The 21,807-nt window shown below is 32.5% G+C and overlaps 1 protein-coding gene across 5 annotated transcripts in view; it reads right to left on the bottom strand.

Moving 5' to 3' along the window:
• Positions 1-21,807, bottom strand: part of adcy5 (adenylate cyclase 5) — a 153,921-nt gene that overhangs the window by 47,994 nt on the left and 84,120 nt on the right. For all 5 annotated transcript variants that reach the window (XR_015498917.1, XR_015498916.1, XR_015498915.1 and 2 more), the window contains exons 3-4: positions 19,227-19,348; positions 1,350-1,461 (exon numbers count right to left, since the gene is read on the bottom strand). Coding sequence is in view for 2 of the 5 variants with exons in the window: in NM_001171585.4 (NP_001165056.2) it covers positions 1,350-1,461; positions 19,227-19,348 (234 nt within the window). In the remaining 3 variants the exon portion in view is untranslated. The remainder of the gene's footprint in view (positions 1-1,349; positions 1,462-19,226; positions 19,349-21,807) is intronic.

Genomic DNA, 21,807 nt, shown 5'->3' on the forward strand with positions numbered 1-21,807 from the left:
TTTGTTGCACTCAGTTTGAAAAACAAAAGCCCTAATAATTCATTTTACTTTTTAAACTTCTACTAATTAAACCCCTAATTCATTTTTTTTATTTAATTTAATTAATTCTAAAACATCATAAGTCAACTAAATAAATATATTTGAATGATTTATGTATTTTGAACGTTACTAAAGATATTCTAGTCTCTGTAAGTCATCAAAACTTTGACTTTGAATCTTTCTTTTTAGGCACAGACAAAATGAAATCAAAGTAAACCCTACATGACTGTGGCTCTCCAGGACCAAACTTGCACACCACTTTGTCAAACTCAGAAGTCATTGTAAAGAGAAATGTTCTTTTAATCTCAGGGTTTCCACAGGTTTCATCAAGTCAAATTTTAAGACTTTAAGACCATTCAAGTAAAATTTCAGATTTACACGAGGCTAAACGTTAAGGATTTTTTCTAATGGCCCAGTTAAAACATTAAAAAAAAAAATTATTGTCGGAAGACAAACCATATTGGTAACAAAATATTAATGAATAAAGTTTTGGTAAAACGTTTATTGAGATGGAATGTTAGCGATTAAATGTTTTTAGTTGCTTTACATTGACATAAGAAAATTAAGACCTGTTTAAAATGATTTAAGACTTACAACACAATATTTCAGTGATTTTAAGACCTTTTAAGGCCTGAAATTTAGAACATTTTAAGACTTTAAGACCCTGCGGATACCCTGAATCTGCTTTGAAATGCTCAAGATCACAGCTGGATTGTAACAGTCTTGAGTGTGACTGAAATTTCAAGCATTAAAGCAATTTTTAGGAACAGAAAGACACACGCAAGAAGAAAGCAGAAGAGAGAGCCTGAGGTCGGGCACAGGACTCACGGCAGCAGCCCGGGTCTTATGACAGCCACCTGAATGTCACCCCGGCGCATGCCTTGATTTAACCCGCAGCCCATACAATAACCTCTATTGTTGATCATCAGGCCCAAGTACGAATGCAGACTTTTTGTAGTCTTTTTGCTGGAAGCTTTAGAGAAGTGTGCAAACATCTGAACAGACAGCAGATGGTTTTCTTCTTTGAGCGGCATGAGTACGTGCACAACCACATGGCGACTTTGCTGCAGTGAGTCACCAGAGCCAGTGGAGATAACGAGGAGATAGTTAGCCTGGAAAACAGCGGGATACCCGGTGTGTGAAACGTGATCACAAACACACTTCTGACAGGAGGGAGGGCCTGTCTATCATAGTCAGCTGTGTGAGTGGGACGCGAGTCGAATTAATATGTTTGCATCTCAGTCGTGTTTTGCTTTTTTTTTTTTTTAAAAAAAGCTGCTCAGCTGAAGGCATGGGCTGTGGATACTTACGGCGGCCAGTTTGTCGAATCGTGCGAAAAGCTCGTTGAGGGTCATCACTAACTCCTGGGCAGTGCACTGGGAAGCCAGACTGGTGAAGCCCTCAATGTCAGCAAAGAGGATACTGTGGAAACAGAAAGAGAGAGAAGTGTCACAAAAAACATAAACATTGGAAAACCACAGGTATAAGTAAAATATAAAATTAAATACAAAATATGTATATTATTTGATTTACCAAGACAGATTTACCATGGCAACATGATTCACCATTGATTCCTTCACTTAAAAAAATTAAGTTTTTTCATATAATACCGTCATAAAAAAAAAATAAAAAAATGAAGTTTGCTGTTTGCTCAAACTACTAATATAAAATGCGTTGAAACAACACAACTCTTGTGTGTTTTTTGGGGGTACAACTTAATTGTTTTATGTTCCATCCACCTAAATCTGTAAAATCTAATAAGTTATAAACTAATAAAACTAATATGTTTATGTTGTTCCAAAACAAATCATGTGAAACCAAGCATTTTTTAATCATCCTGTGGGTCTCAAACTGGATTCCTGGAGGACCGCAGCTCTGCAGTTTTGCTCCAACCCTAATCAATCACAGCTGATGCAACTAATCAAGGTGTTCAAGACTACTAGAGACTATTAAGCAGGTGTGGGTTGAAGGTGGTTGGCGATAAACTATGCAGAGCTTTGGCCCTTTAGGAATTGAGTTTGAGATCACTGTTTTAAAGTTTATTGTTGCATTAGAGATTTTGATGTTTTACTATTCTTCAACATTCATGATTTAATATAAAACGCCATTATAATGAGGATAATATAATTAAAAATAACAAAAAAATATTACAATGTAAAAAATACAGGGTTCCACACAATCCCTTCATGCTGTCCCAACACAAATCAATTAAGTACAGTAGATGAGACTGAGTTCTGTAGGGGCATCACATCAGATTTGATGTCTGATGAGGAGGATGGGACAGTTGATGGTGTCAGGGTGGATTGTGAGGTCTCCATCGTTTCATGGCCAGGAGCTCAGCAACCTGTGTGCCACACTTCAGAAAAAAACTGGAAGCTGGTTCAAAGTACACAGCATTATATCAAAAATGTTTCCAGGGAATACCATCTCAAAGAATGTCTCTACAAAACTACAACCCTGAGGCAGCACAAAAACACTTAAAGCCATGACACACATTCATGGGCAATGCGGTGGCACAGTGGGTAGCGCTGTCACCTCACAGCAAGAAGGCCACTGGTTTGAGCCTTGGCTGGGTCAGAAGGCATTTCTGTGTGGAGTTTGCATGTTCTCCCAGTGTTCGCGTGGGTTTCCTCCAGGTGCTCCAGTTTCCCCCACAAGTCTAAAGACATGTGGTTTCGGTGAATTGGGTGAGCTAAATTGTCTGAAGTGTATGTGTGTGAATGAAAGTGTATGGATGTTTCCCATTGATGGGCTGCAGCTGGAAGGGGGCATTCGCTGCGTAAAACATATGCTGAATATATTGGCGGTTCATTCCGCTGTGGCGACCTCTGATTAATAAAGGGACTAAGCCGAAAAAAAAAAGAATGAATGAATGAATGCACATTCATATTTGTTTATTTTCCTTAGGCGTAGTCCCTTTAATAATCAGGGGTCGCCACAGCGGAATGAACCGCCAACTTCACAATTATACTTGCACTACAAAAATTGCATCATTGTATTTACTTTTGTGTGATTTTTTTTAAATATTTGTACAATCTGTCTGAACTATATTTATAAATCTCTTATATTTTATCAAAACTTCTCTTCTTAATATGGGGAATCATGACTTTAGTTAGCTGGTACTTTCTTACATTATAAGTACTAATAATAATCCAGTATTTTAATGATTATTATAAATAAAATATATAACTATAAGTATAATATATATTTTTATTAAATCATAAATAGGAGGGGTTTTGTTACAATGCATTGTAATTGGCTAGGCTGACACACAGCAGCCAATCACAAATGCTTTTCTGCTTTCAAATTTTATCTTCATCCAATAAGGAGTGGAGTCCTTAAGGTAGTTTCATTCATATGCTAATTAAAGCTAGTCATATGGAGGGGTGGGGGGGCATTTCACACCTGCATAGAATGGCCTGTTTTCGGCAGTTTTATCACAGATGAGCAGGAACTTCCAAACCTGGGAACAGCTAATAGTTGCCGGTGATTTGAGATGTTTTTAGACATTCACGGGGACAAAAAAAATCTAGGCTTTTATGTAGTGTAATTAATTGTTTTTACGTTGTGCCAAAAAGAACTAAAGAATTGTGTTGATTCAACTCATTTTAAATATGTGGTTTAAACAAGCAGCAAAACAACACTTTGGAGTGTACAATGATGCGTCTTTGTGTGTGTGTGTGTGTGTGTGTGTGTGTGTGTGTGTGTGTGTGTGTGTGTGTGTGTTGTGCTGTGAAAAAATGTCCTTGCTCTGTTAAACATCACTTTAAAAGAATATTAATTCTACAGGAGAGATAATAATTTTGCACAACTGCATATATCTATGAAATAACATTTGAAAAGGTGATTTTATTTGCACTATAAAATAAAGCATATTAAATTTAGTAAATTGCCTACTGATTCCAGTAGTGATCAGATGTGCTCCAAAATTAGGCGCATTCAAATCAAAACTGAAAACACAACTGTGCTTTATTATGTTGCCGTTTTCTTTCTTTTCATTCCTTTTGAACTTTTTCTAACCTGTTCGTTTTTAATCTTTTTTTTCCACATTGTTATTTTGATTTCTTATACTTGCTGTGTATTATATATTGTATTATATATTTGTATTCTTGCTTATGTAAAGTGATTTGAATTACCATTGTGTAGGAAATGTGCTATATAAATAAACATACCCTGCCTTGACTTACTTAAATGTCTCAAATAGCTGTGTTAAAAAATATGCGTGAAATAATGTTCCATGGACATTCAAAAGTCTATAATAAAATGAGTGACAACTAATAAAAGCTACAACTAATGATGCACATCTTTCCTATCATCCATAAATACAAAAACAACAAGAGCTCCAACCAAAATATGAAGAGTGGTGACACCAAAGTCAAAGGCTTGATTTCAGGGAATATATACACACCGCAAAATGCACACACTTTTCCCATTGTAGATAAAAGCATTTGCCAAATGAATAAACCCTATGAAAAATCAGGTCATTGTCGTTAATCAGCTCTCATCCACACCATCAGTGCAGTGCACATTCACCTATATTCCACTGTTGCCACAGTTACCAGGCTTATAACTGAAACCCTCGCCCACACCCATTCATTTCAATTGACCATTTGCGAGGCGGACTTTACATATATACAATATGAGCTAACTAATGTCAGGCCCATAGCCAACCTCGGGAAAGGTTTTTTTTTTCTCAAAAAGTGGACCGTTTTGTCATTATACGTCTTATTTTCTATTTAATTATGACACATTTTAGTGATATTTTAAGCACTATTCTGAATTAGCTTGTCGGATGGTCAACATAACCACACTTTTTGACTATTGTAATAAAAAGTATTTAAATCAACTTTTGTTATGGGCCACTTTTGGTGCTTCAGACCTTTTTATTGGTCATTTTTGTTTCTAGAATAAGGTCCAAGATTTAGAATAAAGTACTTTTAAAAATTTCTCTCAACAATACAGTACAATACAATACAGTAGCGAAAGATGATGATGATGTCAGATTGTACATTTTCTAGTACAGTTGGATGTTGGACACATGAAAAATATTTGTTAGCATTGACCAAAACTGATTAGCTGACGTCACACCAAAGGGACAGCCATCGGATTCCGCTTAATCTTAAAGCCTTTTTTGATTATTTTGACCTTGATGGCATAGCAGTCAAATTAGGAAAATGAGCTCAAGAGCAGGGCGAGGCAGTGGCGCAGTAGGTAGTGCTGTCGCCTTACAGAAAGAAGGTCACTAAGTCGCTGGTTCGAACCTCGGCTCAGTTGGTGTTTCTGTGTGGAGTTTGCATGTTCTCCCTGCCTTCGCTTGGGTTTCCTCCGGGTGCTCTGGTTTCCCCCACAGTCCAAAGACATGCGGTACAAGTGAATATGGTAGGCTAAATTGTCCGTAGTGTATGAGTGTGTGTGTGAATTGTGTGTGGATGTTTCCCAGAGATGGGTTGCGGCTGGAAGGGCATCCGCTGCATAAAAACTTGCTGGATAAGTTGGTGGTTCATTCCGCTGTGGCGACCCCGGATTAATAAATGAGCTCAAGCTGATTAATGAATGAGCTCAAGAGCAAATTATTGAGGGGTGGGTCTTTTGGACCACCCAAACCCCCCAACTACAGGCCTGAATGTGATTCCTGTCCTAGAGCTCCATTACCATGCCACTGGCACAGCAGAAAGGTTTGGATGGGACTGTGTACCCTCTATTGACCTTATTCTTGATGTACGAACAGGAACAGTTGGCTGTGTGTGTGTTAGTTTGCTTGTGTGTGTGTGTGTGTGTTGTCCCGGTCTATGGACATGACATGAGTGTGTGTGGCGTTTCAGTCTATTGGCTGTGTGTGTGTGGTTTCCCAGCCTATCAGCGGTGAGTGTGTTTCAGTTTCAGGTTGGAGATAGCATGATTGGTACACAGGTTTTAAACAGCATTTGCGGGCTGGGATTTTGAGTGATCGCCTTGTCATGAAGCCCACTTAAGCTGCGTTGACTGTCCTATTTCAGCCCTGACTCTTCTTTTAGTTTACTTTATATTATTTATGTTATTGTTATGTTAAAATAAATGTTATTTTGCCAGTGATGATTGCGTCTGGTCCTCCTTTTTGTTTCAGCTTAAAAGCCGGCTGTAACAGTATTGAAACGTTATTCTTTAGGTCATCTATTAAGGTTAATAATTACTCTATATGGCAGAGCTGTGATGAAACAAAATGCCATTGGCTGTTTTAAAATAGGGGGTGGAGCCACATCAATTGTCCCGCCCCCTGAAATTCTGTTGAAGTTACATCACACATTACACAAAGCTGCGCATTTCATGACATTTCAGAGGAATTTTAGAGAATGTTGTGCCTACAAAGCAAGTGAATAAAGCCTGATATTCCCCTTTGGGAGTCTGGTAACAGATATGGCTCTTTGTGTGCCTTGAATGAAAGACAAAACAAATCCTTGTGGGCTGTAATGACTTTTCCTTTTCAATATTCATCTCCAAAGCTTTCAACAAATGCAGACACTGATCTAGCTTTATTTCACACAGCTCAGGGCTGGTCCGACACTCAAGCTAGCGTGACAGTAGCTTTGACTGACGTCCAGGATGTTCAGGCTCCATATCAAAGACGATTTCCAGAAATGTTTAAAAAGCAGGTTGATATTGAACACACCAATCTCATGTGATGTTTGCCTCTTCCTTTTGCAAAGCAATGCGCTCTAGATTACTCGCAGAAGATGAAAATTCAAACACTCATCATTCACGCAGTCCGGTGTAAATTCACCACTGTTCATGCATTTGCATTGACTTTGTATGTAATCTTCTCAAGCAAACACTTAGATTTGCATTTGGTGTGAACTCATTAGGGAGAAGCATTAAGGAGAAGTATGTCTGTTTAATAGTTTTCAGTCAATAATGGTGTATGTAAATACTGTTGAGGTGGAGACAAAGACCATAGAATACACAAGACGTGTCACTCGTGTAGTTTTGAATGGGTAAAAGTGTAACAGTTAATATGGTAAATGAAGCCCCGCCTACTAGTTCAGGGGCCACTCAGCAATTGCTATAGATGATATTGGTTTTGTAAGCTGTGTGAAACAAACGTGAGGTACAGTTCATCCATAGATTCACCATCAAGACTAAGTTTTGAATTATTTCAGAAGATCAGCACGATTTGACAAAGTATTATTCAGAGGATGATCATGTGTAGAACAGCCATAAAAAAGGTTGGTGTGGTGATCTCGAATCTTTTCAAGTGCGCATGCACATTAGCTTGGACAATTTGAAAATGTTGATTTTGTTTTATTCGGATGTTTAGAAACTAAACTTATGAGACAGTTGTTTTATTTTATCAGTGATTCCAAATATGTAATGTAATCATAAGCTTGGCAGACAGTTTTGGAGACGCTGATGTTTCCACATTCAGACAGAATGCCCGAGCACACTGCCCAAGAGGAATTTCAAAGATAGCGCCCGGGTGAAATGACTTGCCTTAAAGAGAATTTGGTGGAGATTCATGGATCAGTGCAGAAAAAAATAAAAAATAAATTAATGTCATGAGATTTAGTATTATGATAAATATATAAATATGTATATAGTAATGTTAATGTGTTTAGTCTTGGTGGAATAGATCTGCCATGCTGCTGCGGCTTTGATTATAGCAGTGCAAATATAGAGGACTTTCCACCTCCAGTATATTCACAGACATGCAGTCCAAGAATATAACACACTGCTGCTGCAAACATAATATACAGCTGAAGTCAGAATTAATAGCCATCCTGAATTGTTAGCCCTAAATTGCAATTTAAAGGTTTGACTGGGTTTATTAGGTTAACCATGCGAGTTGGGGTAAGTAAGCAAGTCATTGTATAATAATGGTTTGTTCTGTAGACAATCAGTATAAAAATATTGCTTAAAGGGGAAATAATATTGACCTTAAATTTTTTTTTTTTTTAATAAAACTGCTTTTTTATTAGACAAAATAAAACAAGACTCTCTCTAGAAGCAAAAATATTATCATACATACTGTGAAAATGTATTGTTTTGTTAAACATAATTTGGTAAATATTTGAAAAAAAATAAAATAAAATTCACAAGGGGGGGCTAATAATTTTGACTTCAACTGTATATGTAAGCCCTGTAGCAAATCTAAACAAAGGTGGAGCTAGGGTGGAGGAGGGTCTCAGAAAAATGCGCTGCACATTGCTACTGTAGCGCAAAACAAAACTGAAGCCTTTCAAATGCTGAGGAGAAAGCTCATTGGCTGCTGAGGCGAGAGCAACCAATATTCTTTGCCATGTAGTTAATCACGTAGGGGCAGATTAGGTGTGACCTATCAGCCTGTTCCAGACAGAACTTCGTATTTTAAGAAAAATCACACTCTTTCTTTTTTTTCTAGTGCTGTAACCATATCTCTTCAAGTTACAAGTACCAAAAAAATGTTTTGCCTTTACGCAGCAAATCATTTTAGATTTGGAGAAAAGAGAAACAAAATGCTTTGGACAAAACATTGTGTTTATCTTTTCTACTGTTGTTCATTTAATAAATAATTGATTAACACCCTTCTTTGGTACTTGTCATTTAAATGTACATACATAAATTGATAAAGCGCAACAAAATAAACACTTATTTTGTATATTTCCTTTACATTACACTAAATAAAAACACTTTTAAAAAAACCAGCCAGACATCTGCCTGCAGTTTCTCAATATCACTTAAACATACATCCCAATCAAAATAAAAACACCATCACAACCTCTATTTCATTTAGACTTTAAACAACTAGCAAACAAACACCACATCTCCATTAAAAGCCCTTCCTAACACAACATAGCATGCAGAAAGCATTATATTAGTCATAGATCAAAGGTTTGTATATATGGCTGACAGATCTATTAGAGTTGCTATATATAACGCTCAAATAAAAAGCATCCTCTGGGTGGGTGGATTAAGGTTAGTGGACTGAAAGCAGACTCTTAAAAGGAAAGCCTAAAGCATCTGGTCTGAAGCTGTGAGATCTCAGGCGGATCTTTAAACCTTATTTAATGGTTAACACAGAGGTGAGTCATCAGCTCCCTGCAGCCGTGGCTGAAAATGTCGCTGCAGTGTGCCACAATGGCAGGACGCCTCTTTAAAGAGGATCCAAACATTACGGCCTCTGGAGTGTTTCTGTTGGATATTACGAGCACACTCTGGTTTGTTTATTAGATGCTGGTAATCCAGTGTTTTTAGCATGTAAACATGAGGCGAATTATTAAATGAAACTCAGCACAACACGAATAAAAGATGCCAATTGTAGAGGACTATTAGCTGTGGTTAAATGTTAAAAGGAAAAAAAATTGGTCAATAACACTTCAGCATAGGCGCCAAATGTCACTGTTAACTAGTAGCGTATTACCTGCCTATTGATAGGATATTAGCTGTTTATTACGGACTGTTTATCTCTAATACTACTAATACCTAAACCCAACCATTACCTTAATAACTATTAATAACCAGCAAATTACGAGAATATAAGGGCAACAAGGCCTTATTAATAATCTGAACTGAACCTTAAAATAAAATATCATTGATAAATCAGGGTTATGGTCCACAAATTAAAACCATGGAAGAAAAATTACTTGGGCTACTTGGATGTAAACATAACTGAGAATATATACAGCTATGAAAACTTCTCAGTTTCTCTGAATTTAAATAAATTAATTATAATATTGTATATTTTAATAAATGTAATGTAATGGGTATTTATATAGCGCATTTATTGTGTATGGCCATACACCCAAAGCATTTTACAATCATGAGGGGGGTCTCTCCACACCACCACCAGTGTGCAGCATCCACTCGAATAATGTGACGACAGCCACAGGACAACGGTGCCAGTGCGCTCACTACACACCAGCTATATATGGTGTGGAGAGACGGTGATAGAACCGATTCAGTGGATGGAGATGATTGGGAGGCTATAATGGCCGATAGGGGGAATTTGGCCAGGACACCGGGGTTAGACCTCTACTCTTTACGAGAAGTGCCATGGGATTTTTAATCCACAGAGATTCAGGACCTCGGATTAACGTCTCATCCGAAACACGACACTCGCTGACAGTATAGTGTTCCCTTCAATTTACTGGTGCATTAGGTCTCATGTGGTCTCCCATCCAGGTACTGACCAGGCTCAACCCTGCTTAGCTTCAGTGAGTAACCGGTCTTGGGCTGCAGGATGATATGGCTGTTTAATCCTAAAAATGTCTGATGCGGTAACATTTCATCCAAGCTTCAAATAAAATTGGTCGTTTAGAGCTTTCTATTGTCCAAAAACTACAATTGTTAGAGAAAAAAAACTTTAAAAAAAAATGTATTTATTTATTTATTTATCTCCAACTAAACATTATCATAGTTGTCAAAAATAATATATACAAGTCTGAAAACATGGCACGTTTTGGTTATTTTTTTTTTTTTTTAAATCATCCAATCATTTAAAAATTAATAAAAAAAATTAGGAACAAGAGCATACACAAATACACAGACTTGTTCAGCTATCTTTATTGGATGTCTCATTGACATAATTTTTTGTATACTGCGATCTTAGAAAAAAAACAGTTAAATGTTGTACCAAAGAAAGTACAAACTCTTGGCACTGGGCAGGACAAGATTTGTACCATGAAAAACCAAAATGTACCTTTGGTTTTTAAAACCTGCAGATACAATATTGTGTACAAATCTGATCCATAAAGGTACCAAAGTGACAAGACACTTTCTACCTAAACATGTCAAAAATGCTTACCAAACATTTATTTAAATACATTAAATGTTTAGTTTACAATAACTGTAGTATTATGTTTTAACAGTTTTTTTTTTTTGCATTATTGTATAATAGAACTCAATAAATAATGTTTACAAGTTTCTTTAAACATACACATTTAAATGATGATTTTTGTTTTAATATAGAAATTCATAAGATCACTTTGCCTTTCCAGTGATATTTATTTTCATAGATATTGTAACAAATGAGTCATTTTTTTACCTTTTATATGGGAACAATTGTGTATCTTAATTTCAGTTGTATCATAAAAGGTACAGGTATCTCAAGGAACATTATTTGCAACACCATGTGCCTTTTTGAGTGTGTACAGTCTGTATATTCTATACACCGACCTCTAAACCCAACACTCAAAGAAAACATTCTTCATTTTTACTCTTTCTTTTTCAATTTGTGTGATTTATGATAAATTTTTCTCATGGGGACCAAAAACAAGTCAAAATCTACTGTTATTAGTCCCCACAATGCAATGAATACAATGCACACAAAGACACCAAAAAAACAATATTCAAACTAACATAATTCTGATTTTGATGATCCAGAAACAATTTTTAAGTAATACAAATACACAAAACAGTTTATTATATATATATATATATATATATATATATATATATATATATATATATATATATATATATATATACATACATACATGCATGCATGCATGCATGCATGCATGCATGCATGCATACATACATACATATATATATATATATATATATATATATATATATATAAATATATATATATTTATTGATATATATATATATATATATATATATATATATATATATTTATTGATATATATATATATATATATATATATATATATATATATATATATATATATATATATATATATATATATATATATATATATATATATATATATATATATATAGTGGATAAATGGAATCCTCAGATGAGAAAGAAAGAAATATAATATTTCAAATAGAAATCTTTTGCAACCAAGAAAAAGTAATTACTGTGTCGTTTTACCAATTCAATATGTTCTTGTTGAATAAAAGCATTATTCAGAAAGTACTATTTTCATAGAAATTTTATATTGTGATGATGGGGACAAAGCAATAGTTTTTGCCAGCAGCAATGTTAATAGATTTGTGTTGACAGCAGCCCTAAGGTCAAATGTAGTTGCTCTCTAAACATACCAAACTACATTGAGAGCCACAACAGCAAAGTGTTGACAGGAAAATGATAGATCAAAATGGCAGGAAGTTTAATAAGTGGTGTGTTGGTAGAGCATCAGCAATAGTCTGTTTGAAAACATGAGCATGAAACCCACTTCATCCAGAAGAAAAAAAGCCCTGGAAGGAACCGTGTCACACTTCCTGCTTATATAACATGACCCCGAAAACCCATGAAGGGTCACAGCTTGAGAGGACTGACCTGCTGACCCCTCGCTACTGGAACTGCAAGAGCTGCTGCCTTCTATCAGCCCGCCACTAACAGATCTGAAAACTACGGTCCATAAAAACTGTACTTTATCTTTTGTTAACTGTTCTCATTACTGCTTTCAGCTCAGTCTGATTCCTTAACTATTACTCCTTAATTATGGTAATCAAATACATAGTTGTGGTCTAATATCATGCAAAATTTTGCCTTCTCTAACTCCAGTGATTTGTGGAAAACAACAAATTAAACTAAATAAATATTGGTAATTAAATATAGAAATAAAATAATTTAAATCTATTTAAAATAACTACGAAATACAGACAATTTAATAATTATATATATATATATATATATATATATATATATATATATATATATATATATATATAATAACTGTAAATGGCATTTTTGATTAGGTGAAAAAAAAACTAAACAAAAAAATAAAAGTAGATAAAATAAGAAAAAAATAATAATAATAGTAATGAAAGTGAATAAAATGAAAAATAAAATAAAATAAAAAAACGATAAATGTAAAAAAAAATTAATACAAAACACATTATAATAAAAACAATAATAAAAATGAAAAACTAAAAAAAATAAAAATGAAAACAAAACAAAATAAAATAAAAATAAAATGAAATTAATATAAAAATAAACTAAATAAAATCACTTAAAATGACAATGGGTAAATAATAATAATACCAACAACCACAACAATCATAATAAAAATGAAAGTGAATATAATAAAATGTAAATAAAACCATAAGTGTAAAATTAAATATAATAAATAAAAAATAAAATAAAAATATATTTTTTAATTATAAGAAAAGAAAAGGAAAAATTAAAACAATATAAAACTTAACTAAAAATAAAATAAAATGAAACGACAACAACAACCATAATAAAAATTAAAATGAATATATTAAAATGAAAATAAAATGTAAAAAATAAAATAATAAAAATCTAATAAAAAAATAAGAAAAGAAAGAAAATAATATAAAAACTAAACTAAAACAAAAAAATTAAATGACAACATCAACAATCATAATAAAAATGTATAAAATATCATAAAAATATAATAAAATATAATAAAACGAGAAAAAAATCATAATAAAAGTTTTTTTTAATTATATAATAAAATAAAAAAATAAAGTTAATATATTGTAACAAAATATAATAACATGAAAATATAATAATAATAAAAAGTATAATAATAAAATTAAATAAAATTAAAATAACATATTTAAATATTAAATGTCAATACCTCGAGGCTACCTCGCATGCTATCAACCAAACTAGTTTTTGGGCCTAAATGCGACCCTTTTGAGCAAAGCATCTAAAACCACAACTCTACATCTCTTCATCTTATTCACATCCACTACTGTTTAAATTGGCTGGTGCCGCACCAAACAAACCATCAATTTATCCCAGCAGCTTCTTCTTCCCACAACTGTGTGGATTCGTTTAAGAGCAAAGATTTGAACACAGTTATATAACCGTCCTCAGCAATTAAACTACAGGGTCCTCTAGTAACAGACCTATCAATATTCCACTTTGCGAGATATCGCTTGGCTGCACGCTTGCATAATTCCTCTGACCAGAGAGCCAGTTTGGTGAGGGCTTTACTGGAAAAAGGAAAACAGACAGACCCTCGACTGCAGACAACAAGTCGAAGGGCCAGGAGTCGCACCACTCACTGCTTCACAAACAACAACTTCATGATTCTTTTCATTGCTGTAGTCAATCCACAATTCTATAGAGTATAAAGGCCATTAAAAGACTGAGGTCGTTGAGTCTTTGTGCCGTTCGTTGATTTGTGCTCCTGCTGTATTGAACAGTATAAGGGGATGGATACTGAAAAAAGAAATAAAAATACTAAAAAATAAATTTAAAAAATACTGAAAAAAATATCTTCCTGCCCTAATTCTTTTAGTTGTATTAAATTTTCAAGTTATATCAACTTAAATCGGTCATACTAATGATATTATACTAGCCATGTGTAGCTAAAAAGGTGTAGGAAACCAGATATACCTATTAAAATTAAGTTAAAGTAACAAACATTTGCATTTAAAGTAACATAAAATATTGTCATGACTATTTGTCATAATTGTTTTACAGTGTCTGTACTTTTATTGTTGCATAAAATAATAATAAAGAAAAAAAATATATTGCCAATGATCGCTCATAGAAACTAATTACTCTCAGTAGTTACATTTACGCAGCCAAATAATACATTGGTTAAATTATTAGCTTAATGTATGCAGCTTCTTTCTGGAAAGTTTTTAATACTACCTGAAAGTCTTTCCACATAAGAATAGCAATCATTAATTAAAGTTATTTTTTTACTAGAAATTCAGAATGCTGGTTTTACAAGCAAATTGGCTAATTCGTATACCAATTGCAGATTTATTTTGGAAGTTAAAACACTGAAAAAGAGGAGTACATGACCTATACATACTAACTATTATTGAAGTAATTTAATGAAAGGAGTTGTCCAATGCGGTTTCATGCATGCACAGTTATTTACATTGTTAACAGGTTGGATTCTTATACTCAAGCATATGTCAAATTTAAAACATATATATTTATTTTTCAAATAAAAAAAATGTAAAAATTACCTCCTGCATATTTATACTCTGAGAAATAAGACCACACTGAGGTGGTCTGTCTCAAGAAAGAACTAAAAGTAGAATTACCATTGGTGTTGATTTTACAAGCTGGAGGAAACTTCAGGAAAGAAAAAAATATATCATGGTTGCTTTTGGGTAACTATATGTTTGTTTGCTTTTAGATGGGTTTTGTTGATGTATTTTAATTTGCATATATTCTATGTATTCAATAAGCACACTGTATGCTTAAGCACCTTTAAAATAAGCTCAAAGTCAAAATGTTCTTAAAATAACTTTAATTAAAGTTGTTTACTAGTTGTTATTATAGTAATATTACAACCTGTGAATAATTGTTTTAATATAATGAGACGGGAAGAAATCTTAAAGTATGAATTCAAAAAACAACAACAATGCGATCAATTGTAATGGATTTTGTAGAATCTGCTCTGGTTACCCGTGTTCAGGAAGAATCAGAACTTTGGAGAAAGATCTGAATAGAGAATGGGATCTTATGCGTTTCATTGCTACAGCAGCCTCTCCAAAATTGCCCATCCTAGGTCTATTTGAACTGAAAAGTCTTATATAGAGTACATTCATATAAGACTGAAAGGGGAGATGTAGACCTGAAATTATCTAATCTACTGTATATGAGTAATATATGAAAGAAAAATAAACTTTGTAAATGCTTGAAATCTCCTCAAACATATCCAAAAAAAAAATTGTATGTGCATGTTTAGAAAATAATTTTAAAATAATATCTGCTTTTAATTTCCGGTATTGTTTAAAATGCATAAATGCTCAGATTGGGAAAGTTTCATATAAACAGAAAGAATCGTAAATCAGAAAAGATTTGCCTGGATTAACAAAATAAGTGCCTGCGTATCTGACCACTACTTTCTTTAAAATAGTATGGACATTGCTTTAACTGTGCAATAATGTAGAATATGCATTTAAAGCTATTCGGACACTCTCACTTAAACTTTTCTAATGAGATCCCACAGTGCTAGCTTTCTGAGCACAAAACTGTTATCAAGACTATTGTGCTGTTTCAAATGTGCATGAGGCATATTCTGATGATCCACAGATCTGATTACTCTGATTACTGAAGCAATTGAATAAGATTTGAGGTCATACTGTAACGTTCAACTAATTTAAACAGAGGATGCAATAGCACATATATAATCTATGCAACCATTAAATAGCAAACTAAAGCCTTAATTAGATCAAAAATTAAACAAAATTAAAAAAAAAAGAAACAAAGCCAAACTAAAAACCCAAAACAAAAAAACTAAATAAAAAAAACTAATAAAAAAAGATTGACTAAATAAATCTAAAAAACAAAAAATAATTGTTTTAGGTCAACAACAAAAGTCAACAAAAACAACACAAATATATAAAAAAAACAACAACAAAAAACAACAAAAGACAAAAAGTAATACCAAAACAAATTAAAACAAAACCAAAACAAAGCCAAAACCCAACCAAAACAAAAACAAACTCAAAACAAAACTAAAACAAAACCCAACCAAAACAAAAACACACCCAAAACAAAACTACAACAAACCAAAAACCAAAACCAAATCAGAACCACCAACTAAATAGAACAAATTTTAAACGATGAAAATACATTAAAATTACATAAGATCTGGGTATTTATAGTAGTCAACATTTAAAGTGGATCTAAACCTTTCATTATAAAACCATTAAACAACATCCATTTTGATCTTGGGACAATTTTGAAAAACTTTCTTGATCCACTTCAAATGTTGACTATTGTAGTTTCAGCTGTAATATGGTGTGGCAGTCAGTAGCTGAGCTTTAGCTCTGCGGTACTAAATCCAACTTCTCCCCTGTCAAACTGTTTTATTTCATGGTTTAATCTTCACCCTCCAGATTTAGAAATCTTCACTGTGGAAAATCAGAATTCTTCACATTCATCCATGAGTTTTCTTATGTCATCGCCCTGCTTTTAACACCATAAACACTGGAGCAGCAAACTCTCAACTCTTCATTTGATCAAAGCCAAACATCAGCTTAAGGTAAAACAACAGGTTTCGTCTAATAGGGTCTCTTCTGATTCCAACAAGTCTAGTGCTGTGGAAATAAGTGGGCATGTGTGTGGACTGAGATGCCCAGAAGAGCAGCATGAAAAATAAATGGTAAGTTGGAGACAGGGGTACGTTTCTGGCTTTTTAAAACCACAAGAGGGTGCAATATCTAATGCTTAACAGATTTAAGAGACACTTATAAATTATTCCACAACCTAGTGATCTGCCTGTCAAGAAAAACCTGAGGCATTGTATAATGTATGTAAGTCAATAGCAAAAACAACAATACAAAGAAATTAAATGTATAAAGTTATTAAAATACATACAGTATTCTAATATAAATTATATTACAATAAAATAAATAAAATTTAAATATATAATAATTAAATACAATATTTAACTCAAATAAATAACAGAACAAAAAAACATTTAAATTATCCATCCATTCATCCATCCATCTATCTATAAAATAAATGCTACATCAAATGCTAAGAAATCTACATTATGCTTATAATATATATATATATATATATATATATATATATATATATATATATATATATATATATATATATATATATATATATATATATATATATATATATATAATTAGCAGCAAGAAGGTCACTGGTTTGAGCCTGGGTTGGGTCAGTTGGCATTTCTGTGTGGAGTTTTTTCCTTCTGTGCTTGCGGCTGGAAGGGCATCTATAACAAATGCTATATCAAATAATAGGAAAAGTACATTATACTTATATTTTAAGTAAATAAAATAAATTACTTTAAACTCAAAATTAAATAAAAAAAATTAATAATTAGTTTTAATAAATAATAATTATTATTATTTTAATAATAATAATAATAAACTATCCATTTATACATTATCTATCTATCTATCTATCTATCTATCTATCTATCTATCTATCTATCTATCTATCTATCTATCTATCTATCTATCTATCTATCTATCTATCTATCTATCTATCTATCTATCTATCTATCCATCTATCATTATGATAATAATTATAATAAATGCTACATCAAAATAATAAGAAATCTACATTATGCTTATAATTCAAATAAATAAAATAACTTCAAATTCAAAGTTAAATAAACCAAATAAATAATAATTTTTCATTTAATGCTAAAACAAAATAAATTCAAGAAAAATGAAATAATCAAATAATTAAAAATATAGTAATCAGCTTACTTATATTTTATAATATAACAACAGGTGTAATAAATTAATAATAAATAATAAATTTAAAAAATAAAAATATATAACTATTTTATGAATACTACAAAAAAATCTATATTAAAAAATAAGAATCTACGTTATGCTTATAATTAAAATAAATTACAATTAAAGTATTTCAACAAAATTAAACCATATGAATTAAATTTTATAGAAACTAGCTAATTCATTATATTTCATCCAACGCTAAAACAAAAATTTATAAAAATTAAATAATCAAATACTTAAAAAAAAATTATATACACCTTACTTACATTTTATGCATGCTAAAATGTTACATCTAATTCTAAGTAAACTTCATCTTGTTGCTGGGTAAATATTACTGGGTAATATTATACCATATATTTAAAAAAAAATGATAGAATTAATTATATAATAACTTAAATAATAATTAATAAATTGGATAAATTATTAAATATTAATAAGTTAGAATTTTGTGTCTGTTAATGAGCTTCTATTATTTTCAGTCCACAAGAAAGTATTGTAGGGGCAATGCAGTGGCGCAGTAGGTAGTGCTGTCGCCTCACAGCAAGAAGGTCACTGGTTCGAACCTCAGCTCAGTTGGTGTTTCTGTGTGGAGTTTGCATGTTCTCCCTGCGTTCGTGTGTGTTTCCTCTGGGTGTTTCGATTTCCCCCACAGTCCAAAGACATGCGGTACAGGTGAATTGGGTGGGCTATATTGTCCGTAGTGTATGAGTGTGTGTGTGTGTATGAGTGTGTGTGTGTGTGTGTGTGTGTGTGTGTGTGTGTGTGTGTGTGTGTGTGTGTGTGTGTGTGTGTGTGTGTGTGTATGTTTCCCAGAGATGGGTTGCGGCTAGAAGGGCATTCTGGTTCATTCCGCTGTAGCGACCCCGGATAAATAAAGGGACTAAGCCGACAAGAAAATGAATGAATGAAGAAAGTATAGTAACTTTAGTCTTGGGGAGCAGCTTGGTGGGTTTTGGAACAAAGTTAAGATCAACTTTAATAAATGCAAAACATAAATAAATTGGTTGAAGAGGTTGTAAATGGTGCTCTGAGGTGCAAACACCGAAAACGAGCGTCTTTCAGGCTGTTTGAGGAGTCACTCTTACCTCACATTGTCATGCTTCTGAATGTAGATTTTGTGGAACATCATATCCTCCTGTTTGGCATTAATGTCGGCTTTCATTTCCAAGGCCACATGACGAGGAAGCACAGAGAGGAGGAGACGCTCCTGCAAATCATCACAGTAATCATGGTAAGAGGGAAAAGAGGGCAAAGACAGGTGAAAACAAACAAGAGGGAAGAGCAAACGCCCAGTCAATCCATCATTTGAGGAAAACTACTGTACACTAGACATGCCCTAAAGATATGCACTACAGGTGAATTGGGTAGGCTAAATTGTCTGTAGTGTATGTGTGTGAATGTGTTTGGTTGTTTTCCCAATGATGGGTTGCAACTGGAAGGGCATCCGCTGCGTAAAACATATGCTTGATAAGTTGGCAGGCCATTCCACTGTGGCGACCCCAGATTAATAAAGGGACTAAGCCGAAAAGAAAATAAATGAATGAATGTTTATTATTCATTGAATTAATTACATAAAGTAAATAAAACAGCATTTTGGTGTTTATGAAAAATGGTGTTTTAGTCAAAAAATATTGAATACTAAAATTAAATAAAAATAAATTTGAAGAAACATATACAAATAAAAATAATTATATTTATAATATATAATCTAATGATAATTACATAATTTAATCTTTTTTTGGAAAGTTCTGTCTTCCAATGAGTCACAAAGAAATCTAAATTTGGGTAACATTAAAATTACATACAATAAATAAAGCAGCATTTTGACGTTTTTATGAAAAACAAAGGTGTTTCAGTTACTTTTAAAATAAAAAATAAATAAAATAAAATGTTATTAAATTATTTAAATAAAACAACAGAATACTACAAAATCAGTAACAAGCAACCCTTTGATTAATCTTTAGTTAACAATTAATGTTTCACTGTCCATATTATTAATGTTCCATTGAATAATAATAATTGATATATTATCAAATCACATGTTTTATGGGAAATAAATAAATGTGAATAAATAATCAAATATATAAATAAAAATAATAAAAAAAAAAATCACACACACACACACACACACACACACACACTTTCTTAATGATAATTACATAATTTAATAATATTTTTGGAAAGTTCCAATGCTTCACAAAATAATCTAATTCCATTAAATAATAATTATTGATATATTATAAAATCAAATGCTTTATAGGAAATAAATTAGAAAAAAAATTCATTGCAACTACATGCTAATTTTTTCTCATTTGAATATTAGTAGACTGTCTGCTTAATATCTACTGATACTGCTCCGTCAATAGACCTTTAACTCACTATAACTTTGCAAGTACATGTCAACTTACAGTAACCCTAACCCCAAGCTAACAGTCTACTTATGATCTAATGATTATAAGTATTAAATTTAACAAACGGACCATCAAAATAAAGTTTGACCAAAAGTTGTATTTGTGAATGATGGCATTAAAAGTTAACTGAGTAATAAATGCTTAATAAATGCTTTAAATTCATAAAATCATATATACAAATATAAATAATGTTAACTAATGTTAACCTTACTTTAGGGTTTTACAAACAAACCCTTTACTGCAAATATTACACCAACTGTGACAGGATAATGGTTATTCAGTAGAGGTATGCTGATCCGGAGGCCACACTGTTATATTTTAAAAGACTTAAAATGAAAATAAAATAATAATTATGCATTTGTTGAAATGATGCATGGCCTCGGTGGGCTTCAGTGTGCAAGGGAACAGACAATATATGTCTTTCTTTGGTGGGTCTATCGAGCATCTCTGTACTGTTCTAGGATGTAGATTTAATCTTGCAAATGAATCAGCATGGTGTGTTTCCGCTTTTCACAGTTTCAATAATATACTAAAAATCAATAGACATGTGAATAGACTGTCTGAACATTAACTCTATTTCAAGCAATCTGTAGTTCTTTTCCCACACATTAGAGTCTGCTTTTAGAGCACACTGCTGTTTTGTCGTGTACAGTTAAGAGAACACATTTTCACTGAATGATTATCATTTTAAATACTGTATGTTGGCTTTTATATACTGTAGTTTCATTGAAAACCTCAATCATGCTACTTTTTGCCCCTTACTATTATATAAGCCATAATTGCATTTGTAGTGTATGTTTCAATTACTTAACAGAATTTCAAAACAAATAGGTTTCATTTAAATGAGTATAGCAATTTTTCTTGATTCTTGACATTAATAAGTTCATGAAGAATATGATCTTAATCTAGAATGGGATCACATTGAGTATGTACTTTGTAAGTATTAATAAACAGACAATGTCTTAATAATAGGCAGGTAACAAGAAACAAGTAAAAAAATGAGAATTTGTACTCAACTAAAGTGTTACCCAACACCTGACACCAGTAGTTGTTGCAGAAAATAAAACTATGTAAAATATTATAAATGACTAAATAGAATTTAAATGGAAGAGCCCAAGTTAGACATCTTATGATGAAGAAGCAAAGCAAGTAAAAAAAATGGATGTGAATATCAAGAACAATTTATATCTCAGAAAAGCATTTCTTATCACAACGCTTCCTATAATTACAACAAGTTCAGTAGGTGTAGAGTACT

This window comes from Danio rerio, chromosome 9, assembly GCF_052040795.2.
Source record: "Danio rerio strain M-AB ecotype USA chromosome 9, GRCz13ab, whole genome shotgun sequence".
Lineage (NCBI taxonomy): Eukaryota > Metazoa > Chordata > Actinopteri > Cypriniformes > Danionidae > Danio > Danio rerio.